The following is a 20,210-nucleotide window of genomic DNA, read 5'->3' as shown; positions in this document are numbered from 1 at the left end:
CTTCCTTGTTGCTGTAGGAGCCCTCTGTCACCATCTAGCAGCTCCAAAGTGTAGGAGCAGTTTCCTGATGCCCTGGCCAAATTTCTCTTAGTAGTATAAATACCACATTTGGTCTTACCTGAAAAGAGGCTAATAGCCTTGTGGGGCTAACCTAGTCAACAAAAGATAAAGTAAAATAAAAATAAATAGCTACCTGTGCAGCTTTAATTTCCTGGCATTAAATGTCATGTAAGACAGTTTGTGATTTCTGATACCTAACTATGTAGCTTTTAGCAGCAAGGTATCAGTGTGCAGGTTAGAAATTTCCTTAGTCTGAGCATGTTTGTGCACTGACATCAGTGGGTCAAATCTACACATGATCCACCATGCTTTTGAGTCAAATTGTTATCTGTATCACTCATCTGAGCTTGAAAGTTACCAGTAAACCCAAGTTTAGTCCTTGTCTTTAGGGTATGTAAGTCTTCCTTCCTTATCCATGTCCTTCAGCACACCAAGGCTGCTTGCATCACACAGGGAAGTAAAATACATATATATGTGTATATATATATATATATATATATATATATATATATATATATATATATTTATATATATATATATATATATATATATATATATATATATATATATATATATATATATATATATATACATACACACACACACAGATAGTAGGTAGACAGATAGACGTGGTTTACTACTGAAAAGTTCAAGGACCGTTTCATCTGGAAACAATATCTTGAGAAAATCACACCAAAAACCTTCACATCTGAGGACAACACTGAAAAATCTCAAACAGTGAAACTTCCATAGTGTCCGACCCCAGGAACAAACAGTACCATGGGTCCTGTGGGGGGACATGTCCATCTGCTGTACGTTGTTGTCCTTGAATTTGTTGGCTGTCTATGTGCTTTTATTCATAGGTAGTACTAGGCTATTGGCCCTAGGGCCTATATAAGCCTAGCCAAACGGTACCTTGGCTTTTGCCACCCAAGAAAATTATTTTCCTGTGCCCCTGTCAAGCAGAGCCACAGACGTGATCCCCGGGGTGAATTTCCTATCTCCCATCAAATCATCAAGATTTTTCTTGAAGAGTGCTAATGAGGAGCTTTGTTTGATATAGATAGGTAGTTTGTTCCAGAGTATGGGAAGTCTCTGGGACAGGAATCTATCCCTCCAGCATGTTCTGTTTATTGTGGTGACAAGGTTTAGGTCCCTAGAGCGTGTAGTTCGGAGGGATTGGTATTTCTTTACGTGGAGCATGTCCCAACAGCTCTGGGTTTGACATAGCTTTGTATGTTAGGCAGAGATTGCCTCTGAGTAGGCGATATGTGACAGAGTAATGCTGGAGTTTTTTGAGACGGTCTGCGTAGGGCATGTGTTTGAGGCTGGTAATCCTCTTTGTGAGGTATTTCTGTGGCCTTTCCGGTTGTTGCAGATGTCTTGTGAGGTACATACCAAAGGGGGCGTTGTACTCTATAATGGGTCTAATGAGTGATGAGTAGAGGGGATCAATTACCTCTTTTTTCCTGGATGAGAAAACTTTTGTGATGAGGTGTGCCACGTAGAAGGATTTCCTGACTACTGTGGCGATGTGATTATCAAAGGAGAGACTACTGTCCACCTGTGTCCCAAGGTCTCATCACACTTTCGGTGTTAAGTAGACTACCGCCTATGTGGTAGTTCATGGGTCTTGAGATATTGTTTCATTATGTGATGGTCCTTTTATTTTCAGTAGTAAAAGTGTGTGTGTGTGTAAAATTTATTTTATACATTAGGCAACTAGGCTAGTCTTGCTGGGATTGTGACCCTTTTCATTGAAAAGTACATACACACAGCTATAGATGTATATTTTTTATCACAGTTATGATCGTTATTTGCAGAAAATTATTCAGTTTTAGTACATTACTTGTAAGTTATCTGTAGTGTGTTAGAGTAAGGTTTTACTGACTTTTCCCTCTGTTTCATAGCTGATGTGATGGATCAGGCTTCTCTTTGGCCACCTATGTATCCACCTCGTGGACCTGCCTCTCACATCCAGCACCCAGGTCAGCTCCCTGTATATTCTCGCTCACAGTTTCTACGGCAACAAGAACTGTATGCCTTGCAGCAGCAACAGCAAAGAGCAGCACAAGCACTGGAACTTCAAAGGCACTCCCAGCTTCAGGTAATTATAACCGAGTGAAAGTGAATGCCTTCATTGTAGAGAAGTTTTAGAAAACGTTGTTCCCACATTAATCACAGGAGATTTAACAGAATTTGCAAATTTTTGATGGGATGTTATCAAGAGTGTTTAGGAGTAAAATGATGGAATGACCTATGCAGAGTTGTGCTCAATAAAAATAAGACTGACATTCAGACTGTATTTTGCAATTTTGTATAACCTTTATGAAAAGGTGTGTGTTTCTGTTTGTGAAAAGCTGCAGCAAAAACATTGCAAGTGTATTATTTAGAACTGAGCCACAAAGTAGGATATGAGGCATCACGGCATCGCACCTCAGCAGCTCACACTTAAAACACAGCTATCAGTAACCTTGGGCTCTTTGTTAGAGTGCTAAGCCATCGTAAGTGCAGATAATTAAGTATGTTTAAGGTTATCATTCGTTAACAGCAAAGGAGACCTAGTTTGGTCTGTACTGGTGACAGTGGGGGAATATTACAGTTAGAAATTCTTGCATATGTTTTCATGTTTTTGTCACTTCACATCAGTGACTTTTTACCAGTCATTTTCACAATTTTTAAAACTGTATAGATATTTAACATTTAGATCACATGTTGCAATAGCCTAAGCTAGCTGGGCTATATATTGCCAAGGATTTGACCATCTACAAATCTTCAGGATACCTTCCACATGTTTTAATCGCTGAGTGGCTCTTGGAGAGCCATGTAATAGCAGCAGTTAGGACGCCAAAAGCTTAGTAGTTTTCTTGCTGAGAAAGTACACCATGTCTGCAGGGTTTGTGGGACTGACAGACGTGTAGCGATCCTTCAAGGCCTGGCAGATACATATCCTTCTAGGGAAAACCATCCACTTATCCTTTTTATGATGAAAAACATTTTTTTTTGTATAAAGAATGTAATTTATAGTGGGAAATATACTTTATAGACTCTCTGTTAAAATATTGTTACTGGGAAAATGCTTGGTGGAGATTCTGTGAAGAAAAAAAATTGGGTGATTTTTTTTTTTCCCCTATATGTTCATGCTGCGTATTATTGTCTGGGGCAGGATTTTGTTACTGAAATTTTTACCTCAAAACAATCTTAATTTTTCTGACAAGAGTTTTACCACGTCAGTCAGGCTGTGCCACCTGCACTCTTTCTTGGGTAAGACTTGGAGCAAGTGTCAGTCTCCTTGAGTCTTTTATGATTATGGCTTTTATGACCTCTGTGATTATCATGACTCCCTTGGCCAGACTTTACATGGCAAGAATTCAGTGGTAAAGGGGGAGAAGTGCAAGGTCTGTCAGATGTGCAGGGCGGACAAAGGCAAATAAATATCAAGGAAAGATGCTGGTAGTAATAAATTCTTTAAAAGCTTCAAATAATCTCTGGTCCCCAGGACCTCTGAAAATTATAACCGACAACACCACAGTCATGTGGTACATAAAGAAACAAAGGGATACCAGGTTTTACCCTCTTCACAGACTTTCCACAATAGCCTGGGATGTGGTAGCTCAGTTCAGTTTGACTGTCCTGTCCATGTGCATTTTGTCAGAGCAAAACATTGTAGTAGACAAGCTGATCAGGACCAGGGCAGACCCTCATCAATGGAAACTACACTGGGGGATCTTCCAGGAATTTATCCAGCTGTGGGGAACATCTCAAATCTGTTTGCCTCATTTCAAAAAGCCAAAGAAATTCTGCTTCAGGGTTCCTTGCAGACAAGCCTGGAAGAGAGATCATTCTTATTCCCATGGATTAGAATGCTCTTGTATGTCTTTCCACAGATACCCAGGGTTCTTATAAAGTTCCAGACGATCTCTTGAAAGGTTATGGTGTTAATTTCCTTTTGGTCCAGGCAACACCAATTCTCCCCTTTTGAAAATTACCAAGGGCAGTTAGCACAGGTTTCCCCAAAAACTGGATTTACTCACATAAGACAGGTGTTGTTTCATACACCCCAAACCTGAAAACACTTCAGTTGACTGTGTGGATAGTTTTGTTGCTCTTCAGGCACTTTTTTCTGAGAATGTGTAGCAGTTACTAAAGGAGGCTAAAAAAGACTACTGCTAGAGAAGTTGGTACCACACTAAGATCCAGGACCCGATCAAGGCCTGCTTGCCTTTTTTTCTAGATTCTTAGTGTAAGTTGTTGCCCTTTGGCCTTTCTTATTCTTCTATCAAGAGTCATCTTTTGGACATTTCTGTTTATCTCCCCTTAGATCACATCCTTTCTTCCTGTCACCAAGTGAAGTAGTTTTTTAAAGAGGTTTTAAATATCCATTTGCTTAGAAAACATGTGGCTTCTTCTTGGGATCTTAATTTTCTGCTTGAAAAATTAACACTGCTTCCATTTGGACCAGCCGATCAAGCTGATTTGAGATTCTTGACTTGAAAAAACTTTTTATTCATTGCTCTGACCTCTGCAACCTCTTATGGTGAGTTAACCCAACTTCACAATTCCTTTTTTTATGCTTAAAGTGGTTTTAGAGTTTACATTGAAAAAGTTTATTAATCTCCCTGTATCCTTTTCAGAAACTAAAAAAGGAGTAAGAATTTTGCATACTATGGATGTCTGCAGTCATCTCAGATACTACTTGGCCACAAAAAAATCCTTCAGGAAGGCTGATCAGCTGTTTGTCTCATGAAGGTAAGAAAAATGAAAACCATTGTAAAAGCAAGCAATTTCTAAATGGTTGTCTCATGCTATTTCTTTCTCTTTTTTTCACCATGACAAGCCACTTCCCGGCTGGGTTAGTGCCCGCTGTAACAGGACTTTGTTTTCTTCTTTTGCTTTAAGGGCTGAATTTGAGAAGTGTTCTAGAGTCAACAACTTAATCCTCTGTGCATACTTTCATAAAGCAGTACAAATGTTATTTCTTTCCCAGGTCAAGAACAAACTTTTCTAAGACCATTTTACAGGGGCTCCTGGATTCCTAAATTCATTTCACCTCCCTAGATAATCGGAAGCTGTAGAAGACTACCCATATGGCTTAGGCTTCCTGCAGCACTGATCTAAACGTTAGCAAAGGTGCCATAACAGTAGATGTTCTGATAGGTCACTGTTGCAGTAGCCATCCCCTCCCTCCAGCCCCCTTGTTCTGTTTTAGGTGTATTGACAAGGTGTGAATGTATGCACTCCTTTGTATACATTTACATATGTATATATGCTTTTTTTTTTCTTAGAAGTTACCTTTCAGGACAGTAGCCTCCCTTCTAAATGCAGGAAAGTTCTGAATTATTTTGCTTCCTAACCACTGTTTTTATGCAGCTCTCCTCATGCCCCCTCTGTGGTTAGGACACATTGAATTGCCAAAATCTTTGAAAGCTGGCAGATTGATCATATCCTTGACAGTTTTGGCTACTGTATCAGTGATCTATTAGAACATCTGCTGTTATGGTAAGTTTACTCACACAACTGTACTTTGCATTGTAAATGCTTGTCTGATTGCTCCTGTGATGTAGCCACTGTATTGTAAGGAAGTTGCAACTGAAATATTTGTTTCTCCTATGTAAAACTTTCATTTAAGAAGACAGGAGTGCATGGATTCTATATGGTTGTGGCTATATACTAAGCATACTACAAGTAAGCCTGATCTGCTCCGAAGGTTTCAGATAAGAATTCCAAACATTTTGTTCAATAGGTATGTTTTAGACCCTTTTTTCATTTTCTTTAATGCTTTGAAAAGCGTGATCAGTTGACTTATTTATTTATATATTTGCTAATCAGAATGGAACACTGATCCAGATGGTCTATTTTCAGGCTCAGCCTGGGAGAATATAACAGAAATGGCTAAACATCTGAATTCTGCAAAAACTACCATCACTAATATATTTTTACAAAGTATAATACAGTATGTACCATCTACATACATACAATTGAGGTAAAATAAATCAAGTAATTTTTTCTTGAAAAGCCAGTTGTGAAAGGCATACCTTGAAAGCAGTAATAAATAAATAAATAAATAAATAAATAGAAAACACGCACATACAAAATCTTTATTTTTTTTTAGGGGGAGAGCCCTCCTGCACCCCCATATGGGGGGCCTGTCCCCCCACAACCCCGTAAGGTGTAAAGCAACACTGTACTTGCACTACAGTAAAGAAAAAAAGGAAAAATCCTCCAAAAGTGCATCACTGGCTCCCATGATACAAAATATTGGTGTTAAATGAACTGCGACATTCTTCTTTCAGCAAAAAGATTGATGATAGAATAAGCAGCAATGAAATGTACATAAGTTCAGTATGTAAAGACATTTGCATGCATCCATGTAGAGCAACTGTGTAACAGAGGTTGCAGTATGAATGCATGCTCTTTGTTAATGTAAATTGACATATCAGTGAATGACTTACAAGCCTACACAATATGTAAAAGACCTTAAAATGCAGGTACAAAGGGAAGCCTAGTTATTTTCCTGGTGTATATGAGAGTTGGAAAAGAAGAGTGAAAGGAGCAGTGTCTAAGGAACAATGATGTGGGCTGGGAGGAAAGAGTGTATAACGTCAGGAATGACATGACATCTATCTGCTTTTTAATTTCTCCAAGTCTTTTGGGTTTTTAATACCATGACAGGAATGGACCGCATTCCTAAGTCAAGGTGCAATTAAAGTTCATGAAATTAGTATTGTTTCAGTCTTTGATGTCATCCAGAAGTGCTCTTCGCAGCACCCGCAATGTTCCCAGTAATGACCCCTTCTGCAATTCGTACAGGGTTACATGTATTGGTAACATATCTAAATATGATTGTAGATTATTTTGTATAAGACCCGTTGCTCATACTACTATTGGAACTGTCTGGGTCTCATTCTTCCACATTGCTCTCATTTCTGCCAGCAGATCCTGATTATTTTATGACTGTATGTCTTTCTGTACGCAAGACACTGCAGTCACTGGTGTGGTGATTTCAGTGATCAATGCTACTTTTGTCTTCTTTTCATGGACCACTATGTCCGATTTTCTAGCATCTGTCTTTTGAACTGTTGGTAATGGATGATCCCATGTGATGCAAACTTCATCATTTCCTATGATGCTTTATGGCTCATTTTTCCAGTGTTTTTCAGCCACTTCAGTACCATAATAATTGTACAACCCCCTGTGCATCAATCTTGCCACAATATTATGCCTTTCAGTATACAGTCCTCCTTCCATTAGTATGTCACAACCAGCAATGAGGTGTGCGACTGTTTCCAGTTGTTTTACCGAACCTACATTTGTCTGTTTCTCCCATATGTTCAATGGACTTTGTAAACCAACATGTACGCAGCCCACTGTCTTGGGCCAGCAGTATTAACCTTTCATCACTTGGTTTGAATTCGCCTCTCCTTAACCATTCCTGCATTCGTTCCTGATTAACATGAGGTTTTTCCAGAAATTTTCTGATGTCCTTCAAGGATGCATCTGCAGTCCTTACAAATGGGTTGTCCTGTCGTCAGGCAGCCCTTCGGTCGGCCGGATTCCAAAGTCTGGGTCTGGCTTCGGCTGGTGTCGCACTTCACCCGACGTCATTGCGGCAGTTTTCGGGTATAAAGGCATCAGCCGACGCCATTTTCCTCAGTCTTTCTTGCCGCGTGGTGCCCGAAGCAGAAGCTGTTTGCAAGTGCCAGTCGGTCAGATCCAGAGATTACTACTACCGAATACTACTTCGAAGACTTCTATAAAGCTAAGTACCCCGTTGGGGACTCTTTCTTGCCTCAGCCGATGTCAGAGAAAGTTAATAACTGTTTATCTTGTGGGAAACAAATACCTCATAAAGATTTCCACTCCTATTGCATACATTGTTTAGGCCCAGACCACGACGTAGCAGTTTGTCTAGCCTGTGCTTCTTTTAACCGGCGGACGCTGAGACGTCGCTCGGACTTTGCTGAACAGATTTTCGGCTCCGATTTTGCCTACATTATGCCGCCGGATCCTCCGACTACGCAAATAACTAAAAACGCAAAAAGGACCGACACCGTGGTCCGCGGTTTCGCTGAAACCACGAGTGTCTCGGTTTTGGCTGAAACCGAGCAAGCGGTTCTTTCTTCAGCCGATAACCTGCCTTCTACCGAGGCCTCTTCTATTCTGGTAGAAACGGCTTCTGAAATCCTGCCTTCTGTTGCGATTTCACAGGATTTATCAGACACCATTCCACTAGATATTTCTACTCCTGCACGTGGAGCTGCTAGGCCTCCTCCAGCTATGTCTATTAAGGCCTTTGCCAGGGCTAAAGCAGCCAAAACTTCCAAACCAGTGCCTGCCAAGCCCCCCTCTCACAGGCCCAGCACCAGCTCCCATATGCTTTCTTTGGCACAGGATCTCATCACTTTAATCCGTGGATCCCAGCCTCATCCAGACAGGGCCTCTCTCTCCCCCCTCCAGAAAAGAGGCCTAGAGCAGAGCCCCCTGAGCCAGTTAGTCACAGATGATTCTTCTGATGATTCAGAACATTCAGATCCTCCTGAGGCTTCTTATTCTCCTTACGAAGACTCCGATGCTGAGGAGTCCATCCCTTCAGCCTCACCTCCTGAGGAATTTTCCTTTGGGGAAACCTTGCATGCTATGAGGGAACAATTCCAGTGGCAGGGCCAAGATTTCTCAGACTCAAGAAAAAGGCTTAGGACCTTTCTACACTTACCACAGCATAGGCCTTTAGCTATTCCTCCAGTTCTATCTGTTGTTGATGATGCATTTAATGATGCTTGCACTTCTCCTGATACTTTACCTCCGGCTCCTGCTAAACCAGATAGGTACTACAGGGTCCCGGACACTCATCACCACTTATATAAGGCCCCTTTTGCAGATCCAGAGACTATCTCTCAGGGCCCTAAAGCTGTAGCAGCTACTTCTTCTAAAAACCCCCTCCCTTCTGAAAGGGATTCCAGGTCCTTAGAGAGATGGGGTGAGAAAGTTTACACCTCTGCTACTTTGTCAGCTAGAGCTTTGAACTGCCAATTTCATATGATTCAATATCAAGAGTTTATGCTTGACCAATTGACTAAAACGCTGTCCTCTGAAGAATCTTTAGATAAAAAGTATGTTCAAGAAATGTTACATAACATTCAGCAGGTTAGTAACCATTCTTTAAAATGTGGCTATGATGCACTGGAGGCTTCCTTTAGATCAGCCATGACGGGCACAGTTATCAGGAGGCATGCATGGTTGAAAGAACAGGCATTACTAGACCATATCAAATCTAAGCTTTTGGATGCACCTATGGACAAGGTCAATTTATTTGGTGCCCCTGCACAGCAGGTTCTGAAAAAGATGGAAGAGAAAGCAAAATCTGTGCAAACAGTAAAAGATTTCTTACAAGTTCAACCTCCAAGGTTTAGCAGGAATTGGCCCTCCAAAAATTGGTCCTTTCCGGAGTCCTCTAAGGCACAAAGAGGCAGGAATAGGCGCTCTAGAGGCAGAAACCAATCCAGAGGTGCCTACAGGGGTCGCCAGTGGCAGGGTAACAACCAACGAGGCACGGACACAGCCACCACCACTACAACAACTCAATCACAGTGACTTGGCGGTGGCACCGCCTACCAGGGAACAACTACAAGCACCCTTAGGCAGAAAGCTAACCTTATTTTCAAGAAACTGGCACTGCATTACAAGAGAAAAATGGATTTTGCAAACTATAGACCAAGGTTACAGGTTCCATTTCCATACTCTACCAGGAAAGAGAGGAATGCCAAACCTACCACCTACTCAAAGGGCAGAAGCTCTAAAACAAATATCTCAATTATTAAGAATGAGAGCTGTGGAAAAGGTACCATCTATGGAGCAAGGGAAGGGATTTTACTCCAGGCTCTTCCTGGTACCAAGAAAAGAAAACAAATGGAGGCCTATTCTAGATCTGTCCGCTCTAAACACATTCCTCATTGTTCCAAAATTCAAAATGCTGACTCTACAGCAGCTTCTTCCCATGCTGGGCAAGGAGTCTTGGCTGGTAACTCTAGATCTCAAGGAGGCATACCTGCACGTCCCCATAAGACCAATTTGCAGAAGATACCTCAGATTTCTTGCAGGATCAGAGCATTATCAATTCTCAGCATTGCCCTTTGGCTTATCTACTGCGCCCAGAGTGTTCACGAAATGCCTGGCATCAGTAATCGCTCATTGCAGACTTCAGGGAATTCAAATCTATCCCTACCTGGACGACTGCCTGATACAAGCGGACAACAAAAACAAGTTAACAGAAGACTTACAAAGAGTCATCTACCTGCTACAAGCCCTGGGATACACAGTCAATACAAAAAAGTCAAGGCTGATTCCATCCCAAATAATAATCTTCCTGGGTGCAGAACTGGACACATCAAAACAAATGGCATTCCTAACTGCAGAAAAGAAAGAACAACTTCCTCTCTACTTCTTGGCATTAACAAAGCAGAGCCATCTAACTGCAAGAAAAGTGTTACAAGCTCTAGGCTTCATGGCATCCTGCATAATTCTGGTCCCTCATGCCAGGCTGCATATGAGAAAGCTACAGTGGTACCTAAAGAATTTGTGGTCTCAGCACAAGCACAGCCTGGAAACCAAAATTCCAATGATCCCATGTCTGAAGCAAGAGTTCTTATGGTGGGCTCAGGCCTGTCAATCAAACACAGGATTGCCCTTCAGCAAAAGTCATCCAAGACAAACTATCACGACAGATGCCTCAGACCTCGGTTGGGGGGCACACATAATGGGCAAGTGCATTCAAGGCCTATGGACTCAAGACCAACTGCATCTGCACATAAATCTAAAAGAAATGATGGCAGTAAAATTGGCAATCCAGGCATTCAGACCTCTTCTCCACGAAGGCCAGCTGTTGATAAGGACAGACAACACCACAGTTATGTGGTACATCAACAAACAGGGAGGCACACACTCATACCCCCTATGCCGGCTGGCACTAGACCTATGGGATGTGGCTCTGGGTTACAACCTTCAGTTACAGGCAATTTATGTACCAGGGAAGGAAAACATTCTAGCAGACATATTAAGCAGAACTATAACAGATGCCCACGAATGGATGCTGCATCTGGACATTTTCAAAGCCATCACAAGGAAATGGGGATTACCACAAATAGACTTGTTTGCATCCCCATACAATCACCAGTTGAAGAAATTCTGCACAAGGACTTACCACCCACTTGCTTGGAAGGTGGACTCCCTATCCTTCAGTTGGAAAAGCCTGACAGCATACGCATTCCCACCACTTCCTTTGATGCACAAGGTGCTTCTCAAGATCAAAGAGGAATGTCCGAGGATCATTCTGATAGCCCCAGACTGGCCAAGACAACATTGGTACCCACTACTGAGGAGCATGTCCAGGGAACAAATATGGAAACTACCACTGATCCCATTACTGCTGACACAGAACAACTACAACATTCTGCATCCAAGCCTAAAAACTCTGCAGCTAACTGCCTGGAACATTACATGACAGAAATTAACCCAAATTTATCCCAAAGGGTTAAGGACATAATCATGGAGGCTCGTAGACCTTCAACAAGAAAGAATTATGCAGCAAAATGGAAAAGATATCTCATCTGGAGTGCTGCAAAAGGGCAAGACGTGACACTGGTGAACATAGCCAACGTCCTGGAGTACTTGGCTGAGCTCTACCACACAGGCCTGTCCTATTCCTCCATCAAGATACATGCATCAGCTATTTCAGCACAATACAGCTTGGATCCTCCTGTCTTCTCGCATCCTCTGCTCAGACAGTTTCTGAGGGGAATTAAAAATGTAAAACCTCCCAGGAAACCTCCATTGCCAGCATGGGACTTGAACTTTGTGCTAGAAAAACTGACTCTGCCTCCATTCGAGCCAGCAGCTACAGCAGACATGCAATACTTATCCTGGAAGACTGCCTTCCTGCTGGCAATAACTTCAGCAAGAAGGGTCTCTGAACTACAAGCATTAATGGCAGTACAACCCTTCCTGATCTTCCATCAAGATAGAGTGTCCATGAGAACAAATCCTACATTTATGCCTAAGGTGGTATCCAGAGTCTCTTTAAATCAGGCTATCCACCTTCCTACATTCTTCCCCAATCCACAGAACAGGGGAGAAAAGCTTTTACATACCTTGGATGTACACAGGCAATTACGCTACTACCTGGACAGGACAAAAAACAATAGAAAAACTGACCAGCTTCTGGTAGCTTATGCAGCAGGAAAAGAAGGAAAACCAATTTCTAAACAGACAATCTCCAAATGGATAGGAAATTGCATTAGATTTTGTTACTCCTACCATGGAAAGAAAACTCCAGAGAACATCAGGCCTCACTCCACAAGGGCCACAGCCACTACCACAGCTTTCTTACGAGGAGTGGCTACCAAGGACATTATAGAGGCTGCTACTTGGACCTCCGTGCATACATTTGCCAAGCATTATAACTTACCTCTATACTCTAGATCCCGTGCTGGCTTTGCCACTGCTGTTTTGCAAGGGATCCTGACTACACCATAATCTATTCTCATTTCCTCCTCCCCTAGTTTAGCTATGGTATTCTACTCATTTGTAAGGACTGCAGATGCATCCTTGAAGGACATAGTACAGTTTTGTACCTACCATAAATGTAGATGTCCAAGAGGAATGCATCTGCAGTCAGGATTACCCACCCTCCTTCCCCTCTGAGGTACTCCTAGGGTACTTACCAATCTTCAGCTAGCTTGGGGGGGATCTATTATGGTGTATTTGTTTGTATATATGTACATACATGTTTATTTTGTGTGTTTGCTCTCTACTATTTGGAAACTTTGGCATTTATCCAAATTTAGCCTACCAAGAGGGCACCTGGCATCTGTGGCAAGAAACACTGAGGAAAATGGCGTTGGCTGATGCCTTTATACCCGAAAACTGCCGCAATGACGTCGGGTGAAGTGCGACACCAGCCGAAGCCAGACCCAGACTTTGGAATCCGGCCGACCGAAGGGCTGCCTGATGACAGGACAACCCATTTGTAAGGACTGCAGATGCATTCCTCTCGGAAATCTACATTTATGGTAGGTACAAAACTGTACTTTCTTGCAACTATATTTATTCATTTTCCACATTTCTTGCCTTCTCATCTGGCCCATCACCTTATATTCTTTCTTTTGTTTTTTGGCACATTCAGTTGCTGCTTGATTTTTATCTACTGCTGGTTTGATTTCCATTCCTGCTTGATGCTGTTATGCCCCTGCTAGATTAAGCAGGGAAGTCATCTTAGATTTATTCTCCTCATGTTTCAAAACTTTCAGTACATTTGGGTCTTGTGAGGTCAGCAGATACGTTTGGAGTCCCATGATTGCAGATGTGTACATGTAATCAATTTCAAGGAGGCAATCCCACCTTTGAAATGGGAACTATATAATCTTGGTATGCACTGATGTTTATAAATCATTTGATGAGCATGAAGCCTCCTTCTTGTTTTCCTATCTAATTTGTTCATAGGTAGGTACTAGGCTATCTGCCCGAAGGCTTTTATAAGCCTAGCCGGAATGTGTTGGCTTTCGCCGCCCCCTTAGATTAGCTCCCTGTGCCTCTGTCCAGCAGAGCCATTGAAGTGATCCCTGGGGTAAACTTTCTGTTTCCCATCCACTCGTCAAGGTTTCTCTTGAAGAGGGTTAGCGAGGAGCTCTGCCTAATGTAGATTTCAATGTTGTTCCAGAGCATGGGAAATCTTTGGGACAGGAATCTGTCCCTCCAGCACGTCCTATTTATTGTTGTGGTGAGGTTTAGATCCCTGGGGCATGTGGCTCGAGGGGATATGGTTTTCTTTAGGTGGAGCATGTCCATCAATTCTGGGTTGGACATGGCCTTGTATGTCAGGCAGAGATCACTTCTGAGTAGGCGGTATGCAATCAAGTACAGCTGGAGTTTCTTCAGTCAAGCTGCATAGGGCATCTGTTTGAGGCCAGTGATCCTCTTGGTGAGGAACTTCTGTGGTCTTTCCAGTTGTTGCAGGTGTCTTGTAAGGTACATCCCAAATGGGGCATTGTACTCTATGATGGGTCTGATGAGTGATGCATAGAGGGGCCCAATGACCTCTTCCGATCTGGATGCAAACCCTTTTGTGTTTAGGTGGGCCACACAGAAGGATTTTCTAACCACTTTGGCAATCTGATTATCAAAGGAGAGGTTACTATCTACTTGGGTCCCCAGATCCCTTATTACGTCTTCCGTATTTAAGGGGCTACCACCTATGTGGTAGTTTGTGGGTACTTTGTTTTTTCCAAAGGGGATGACTATGCACTTTTTGGCATTTAGCTTGAGACCATGGTTTTGACACCAGGTATCTGTCTCAGTGAGACCCTTTTGGAGGATGTCTGTGTCAGCCGGAGAGTCAGTTATAGCCCCTAGTTTGCAGTCGTCTGCGAACTTGGTGAGCCATAGTCCTCCTGTGCTTGCCTGTACCTCTGAGAAGTAACACATTTTGGGGCCAGTCAGTCGCTCCAAAACTGTAAGTTAGGACAGGAAGAGCAAATTGGTTTATAGCTTAGATTTTGTTCATAGATGTCAGTGGTGTTTTCAGGATTAATTTAAATCTTCTAAAGTATGCCTTACTAAGTTTTATTCGCATTTGTTCCTGTTTTATTGTTGATCCTTCATCAGTTCCCAGATATTTATAACACTCCCTCTTGCTCAAGTTCTTTTATATCACATTCTTGTCCCAAACTGATGTTTTCCTGCTTTAAAGGTTGCTTTTGCACATTTATCAAGACCAAATGGCATTCTTATATCAGTATACCTTCATTTGTTAGAAAGGCATTTGTACGATTGCACTATTGTGCAACTTTAAATGCCAAAACACAACATGTCACAAAAATAAATGTCGAAAATGGTAATCTGGAAAACCAGATTCGACCATTTTCGAACTGTAGCACAACAGTAAATGTTAGGAGACATTTCTGAATGTCTCGAAACATCATTATGCAGGGGGGGCAAGCCCCCCTGCACCCCCCCACTCCCCCCTGCTACAAACTCCGAGATCGCACTACAGTAAGGGAAAGGGTTAATTTCCCAATCCACGCTATAGTGAGATCTGCACCTGGGATGCCAAATTCAAATGAGCGAATGCCAATGTGCATTTGCTCATTTGGATTTGCAACAGTGGCAGATGACATTTGTCAGATCTTGATGTTGTGCTTTCACACTGTGGTGCATCGTACAGCTTCCTTACTACGAAATGAAGGTATATCCTTATATCATATGAAAAAGTTTTGATAACTCGCAGTTGTGCTTTCAGTTACTCATCTGATGAGCTATACAGTTTTAAATCATCGATAAAGAGATGATGAGAAGTCTTTACAGTTTGTTACAGTTTTCTAGGAGCCAAATTATAGCCATGGCCTAAGCTGTTAAGTAGACAGCTTAATGGGTTAAGGGGAAGGCAGAATAGTAGTGGGATAACAATTTGTCCTTTATCGTGGCATAAATGCAAAGTGGTCTGTGACTGTTTCATATAACTGAGGCTGATGTTTCCTTTTTTGAAGTTATACAGTGAACAAGGGAGAGAATGAGCAGTAAATGCTCTGTTCATACGAGTTTTGTATTTTTTCTCATTTTGTTTTCACTTGCTCATTTCCCATCACAGGACCGAGAGTAGACCAGGCTGTCATTCAAAGAGCCATCAGGGTGGTTCATGATTTCTTTCTTTTTTTTTTTCAGCCTGACCTCCTTGCATACATTTGGAGTAGTGCAGTGATGGCGACATACTGTGGACTGACTGCAAAGAATGTTCCTTTATTTCTACAAGCGGAAGTTTCATTTCATGTGGCCCTGTCCTATACCCAAAGCACCTAAATTGGTTTTCTTGGTGTCTTACTTGGCTGTACCATAAAAACTGCTCCTCCCAGTATGCCCAGGGTGGCGTGTACCCTCACCATCTCCCCCCCTGGGAGGGGTGAGCAGCTCACAATCCTCCTTTCCTGCCTCTCCATGCTTGGCTTCCTCCAGTCTCTACCCTACTAATCAAACCCCAGCCATAGTCAGGGATCTTTCCCTCTGAACCTAGTAGCCAGTAGGTCTTCTCAATGGTGTGTGACTGATAGTGTTACGGTCAGCTGTTGCTGATATACTCCCATATTGTTATGTTTGTCTGTGTGTAGGTGTGTGTGTGTGTGTATGTATATGTATGTATGTGTATATATATATATATATATATATATGTGTGTGTATATATATATATATATATATATATATATATATATATATATATATATATATATAAATAGATTCCTATTACAAGAATGAAAGTTCACTCCTTCGAAGTTGTAATAGGAAGCCTCACTTCTGCAAAACTTCATATAAATGAAAGTGAACTTTTGCGTAAGTGCACTTCACCGAAAACACTGCAGCACAGTGGAGGACATAAAAAACAAGCTATGTCCTCCACTATGGTGCGATAGTCACGGACCTTAGGGTTAAGGCACGGGTTAGGGTAAGGAGATATTTAGTAATGCCATCCCCTTACCCTAACCCATGCCCTAACCATAAGGTTCGTGATTATCGCACCACAGTGGAGGACATTGCTATGTCCTTCACTACGCTGCAGTCGTCACTGATCTTAGGGTTAGGGCATGGGTCATAGTAAGGGGATAAGGGCTATCCCCTTACTATGACCCGTGCCCTAACCCTAAGGTCCGTGAGTACTGCACGGAAGTTCAGTACAACACCCGTTCGTTGTACTGAACTTCGCGTAAGTGCACTTTCGATTAAGTGCACTCTCACTGCAGTGAGCATTCCATGCACTGTTTCGAATTAGTGAAAATTCGATCTAGTGTATGGAACCCATATAGATATATATATATATATATATATATATATATATATATATATATATATATATAGGGTCTATATTAGAACATAGAAGTTTCAAAACTTTGAATGTTCTAATATCGAACCCTATTCTGCGAAAGCTGAAAACATCGAACATACTAGGAAAAAGTTTGCTGTTCCAAAACACATACACAGAACACAAGCACATCAAACAAAGAGCAGTCCACACACATACACCTAAAATCTTACACCTAACCCTACACTAAACTATACACACAACACTAACTATCCACTTACCTTAACCCAAACCCTAACCCTAAGGTCCGTCACTATCGCACACTCACCCGCGCCCTAACCCTAACTCACCTACCCTGCCCTAACCCTCACGTCCACATAATTGCACACTTACCTGACCTGCATCCTAACCCTAACTCACCTAACCTTCACGTCCACATAATCGCACACCTACCTAACCCTAACTAACCTAACCCGCACTCAATTGCACACTTACCTTAACCCGACCCGTAACTTTCCACCACAACGCTGAAAATACTGAAGCAACAGAAATGGACAACCAAATTCTTTCCCTAGGAAAAAATTCAGTTTGCTGTTGCTTTGATAAATTTTCAGCTTTCGCTGAATAGGGTTCGATATTAGAACATTCGAAGTTTTGAAACTTAGATGTTCTAATATAGACCTATATATATATATATATATATATATATATATATATATATATATATATATATATATATATATATATACATACACATGTGTGTATGTAATATACACATATTTTCACAAACATGGTTTATATATTGATGTAGGTGTGTATATGTCTACATATTTCTGTTTAGGGGTGTATATATTCATGCATGTTTGCGTACAGATGTACACCTGAATATAAGTATTTGGGAGATAACTGCAAGTGCCTTGTTGTTGACCACCTTCCATCTTGCATAAGCCTAAGGTTACACCTTCTTTGGAATATGTAATTTGTACCCACCTCTTCCCTGTGGGTCAGTCCCTTTATCACTGCAAAAGTTCCTGTGCTCGTCCATGTCGCCCCTCCTATTTCCAGCAGTAAGTACCTATGACTATCTGAAGGACAGTTCTAGAGGGCACTCTACTCTTTTGTCTTTGCTTTTTATAAGCAGATGGTGCAGTTATGCTTTTGGTACCACTCTCATATGTACTGGTACCATGCACTTAAAACGAACATAAAATAATTTCCTGTGAGGTATGGATTACTGTCATACATTTCTTAATGGGGTTTTGTTTTTCTTACATTGGCCTTAGTGTGTTATCAGTGCTTCTCCTTAGAAAGTTGCATTCACTGTTTCTCCAGTCCCGGAACACCCATCTTGTCTTGTCTTGACCCTGGCTCAAGCAGGAGAGTTGTCATCTGTATGCCACCAAAATGTACACTGTCCTTGGTTTGTTTATTTCCCTCTCCTTACCGTCATAGGACCTTACCTGATGGTTCCACTACCTGCACCCACTTGGCCCATTCATTTTGTAATGGAAAGTAGTCGGGCATAGCCTGGCTAGGCAAGATTCATATGGCCCATTTGCTTAGGCTTGGCCCATTTTAAGTGGTATGGAGTGGGTGACTGTTGCAGATCAACATGGTCTTTCCTCCTCTGAGCTTTTTCCTCTACACCACTGGGCCAAGCCTGGCATTTAGTTTATTGGCTTGATGTAATTGACTTGAGAATGTCGTATTGGTTGAGTTCTTTTCATTAAAGTCAGCCCTGCGTCTTACTGAAAGTTTGGGCCTTGGATCCTTTACCTTGTGGTCACAAAAGTGAGGCTTTAATCCGAGTCCCCATAATGCTTAATCCGTTATGGTCTTTGCAGGTGCCACATGCTTAGAGGGATCACGATTGTTGACAGCTAGAGTTTGTTTTAAAGTTCTTCCTTATTCTGTGGTCTGTATTCTTGCTGTAAATCACACTGTATTCCTAAATACTGTTGACATGTTTGTATATATCTGTGTTGTGCTTGCCATCACTCAGGTACAGGTTTAGCCAGGAGTTTGCCTGCCTGACTTGGAGATGCATTCCATTTTTTTCCTTTTCGTGTGGTAAATAGTGCTGCTTTTTAATACTGTCATTTCCCTCTCATGTCCCCACTTTTTGTGGGAATTTCACTCTTGCAAAGTCTAATTCCCTAGCAATTGTGTATCATATACTAATTAAATTTTTATTTTCCCTTGTTTGAGAATATTGATGTCTTGGAAGTGTACCTGACCTCACTACCTCTTATAGCCTCAGTAGTACAGCAGCAAGGAGGGATACCATATTTCTTCCGTCTTTGTATCATCAACTCATTCTACCAACAGGTTATGCATTCAGTTTCATTTTTGTAATGTCTGACAGGTTCATGTTTTACTGCTACCACCATAGAACATCTAATATAAATCAGGTTAAGTATTCCCTGGCACATCTTGCTTCTATCAACCAGACTCATTGTTACTCAGTCATGTAGATCACTCTGTTAGTTCAGTCAGCATATGTCAAACAGTTTTCTTGAGTGTTTTCTTTGCTTTCATCTGTTGATAAGACTGTATCTACAGCATTGTTTGCTATGTCTTGTTTCTCATTCATAGGTTTCAGGCTTGTTGTCATTTCCTTGCTTGTAATTAATATTCTGGTCATTAACTCTTTCTCTTCCACATGCATACAACACATCTTTGTTATAAAGGGTCTATATCGTAATGTCGAATGTTGACACGTTCGAAGCACTAAACTTCGAACTTAAAAGTTCGAAGTATAAAAACGTTGAAACGTATAACGGAGATTGCCTTAGAGTGCAGGAAGGGAAGATTTCCATTTACTGCACTGTAGTGCGATCACAGAGTTGGTATATTTAAGTAGCGGGGGGTGTGGGGGGTGCAGGGGGGCTTGCTCCCCTGCATAGAGTAGTTTTTTTTTTTTGTTTTGGGTTTTGAGTTGTTTTTTTTGACATTCAACGTTTTTAGACTTAAAACTTTCAAGTTCGAAGTTTGAAGCTTCAAATTTATCAGCATTTGACAATCTGATATAGACCCGTTGTAAAGGGTGGTCCTGTCAGAGAACACTACCCAGTTGTGTCAGCTGAGGACTGTGTCTTCTTGTTTCTTGAAGATGGAGATTTTTGATACCAGATTTGAAAGTTTGGGTAATCATGGTTGTACTAGATCTGTGATTAGAGCTTCATCTTCAGGAACAAGCTTCTCAGTCAGTACTATTGAGAAGTGAGATAAAGCTCTTAATAGGACTCAGATGATTCAAGTTTGATTAGTGGCTCAGGACCTGACATGAGAGAGAAGAAGAAGAATGATGAGG

General features: G+C 41.6%; 1 protein-coding gene across 1 annotated transcript in view; it reads left to right on the top strand.

Annotated features, from left to right (window-relative positions):
- Positions 1-20,210, top strand: part of BAHCC1 (BAH domain and coiled-coil containing 1) — a 1,784,093-nt gene that overhangs the window by 1,217,955 nt on the left and 545,928 nt on the right. Inside the window, exon 9 of the mRNA XM_044085068.1 lies at positions 1,971-2,167. Within this exon, the coding sequence (XP_043941003.1) occupies positions 1,971-2,167 (197 nt within the window). The remainder of the gene's footprint in view (positions 1-1,970; positions 2,168-20,210) is intronic.

This window comes from Protopterus annectens, chromosome 10.part0 (assembly GCF_019279795.1).
Source record: "Protopterus annectens isolate FY-2018-M chromosome 10.part0, PAN1.0, whole genome shotgun sequence".
NCBI classification, from domain to species: domain Eukaryota; kingdom Metazoa; phylum Chordata; order Ceratodontiformes; family Protopteridae; genus Protopterus; species Protopterus annectens.
This window is presented reverse-complemented; position numbering and strand designations above follow the sequence as displayed.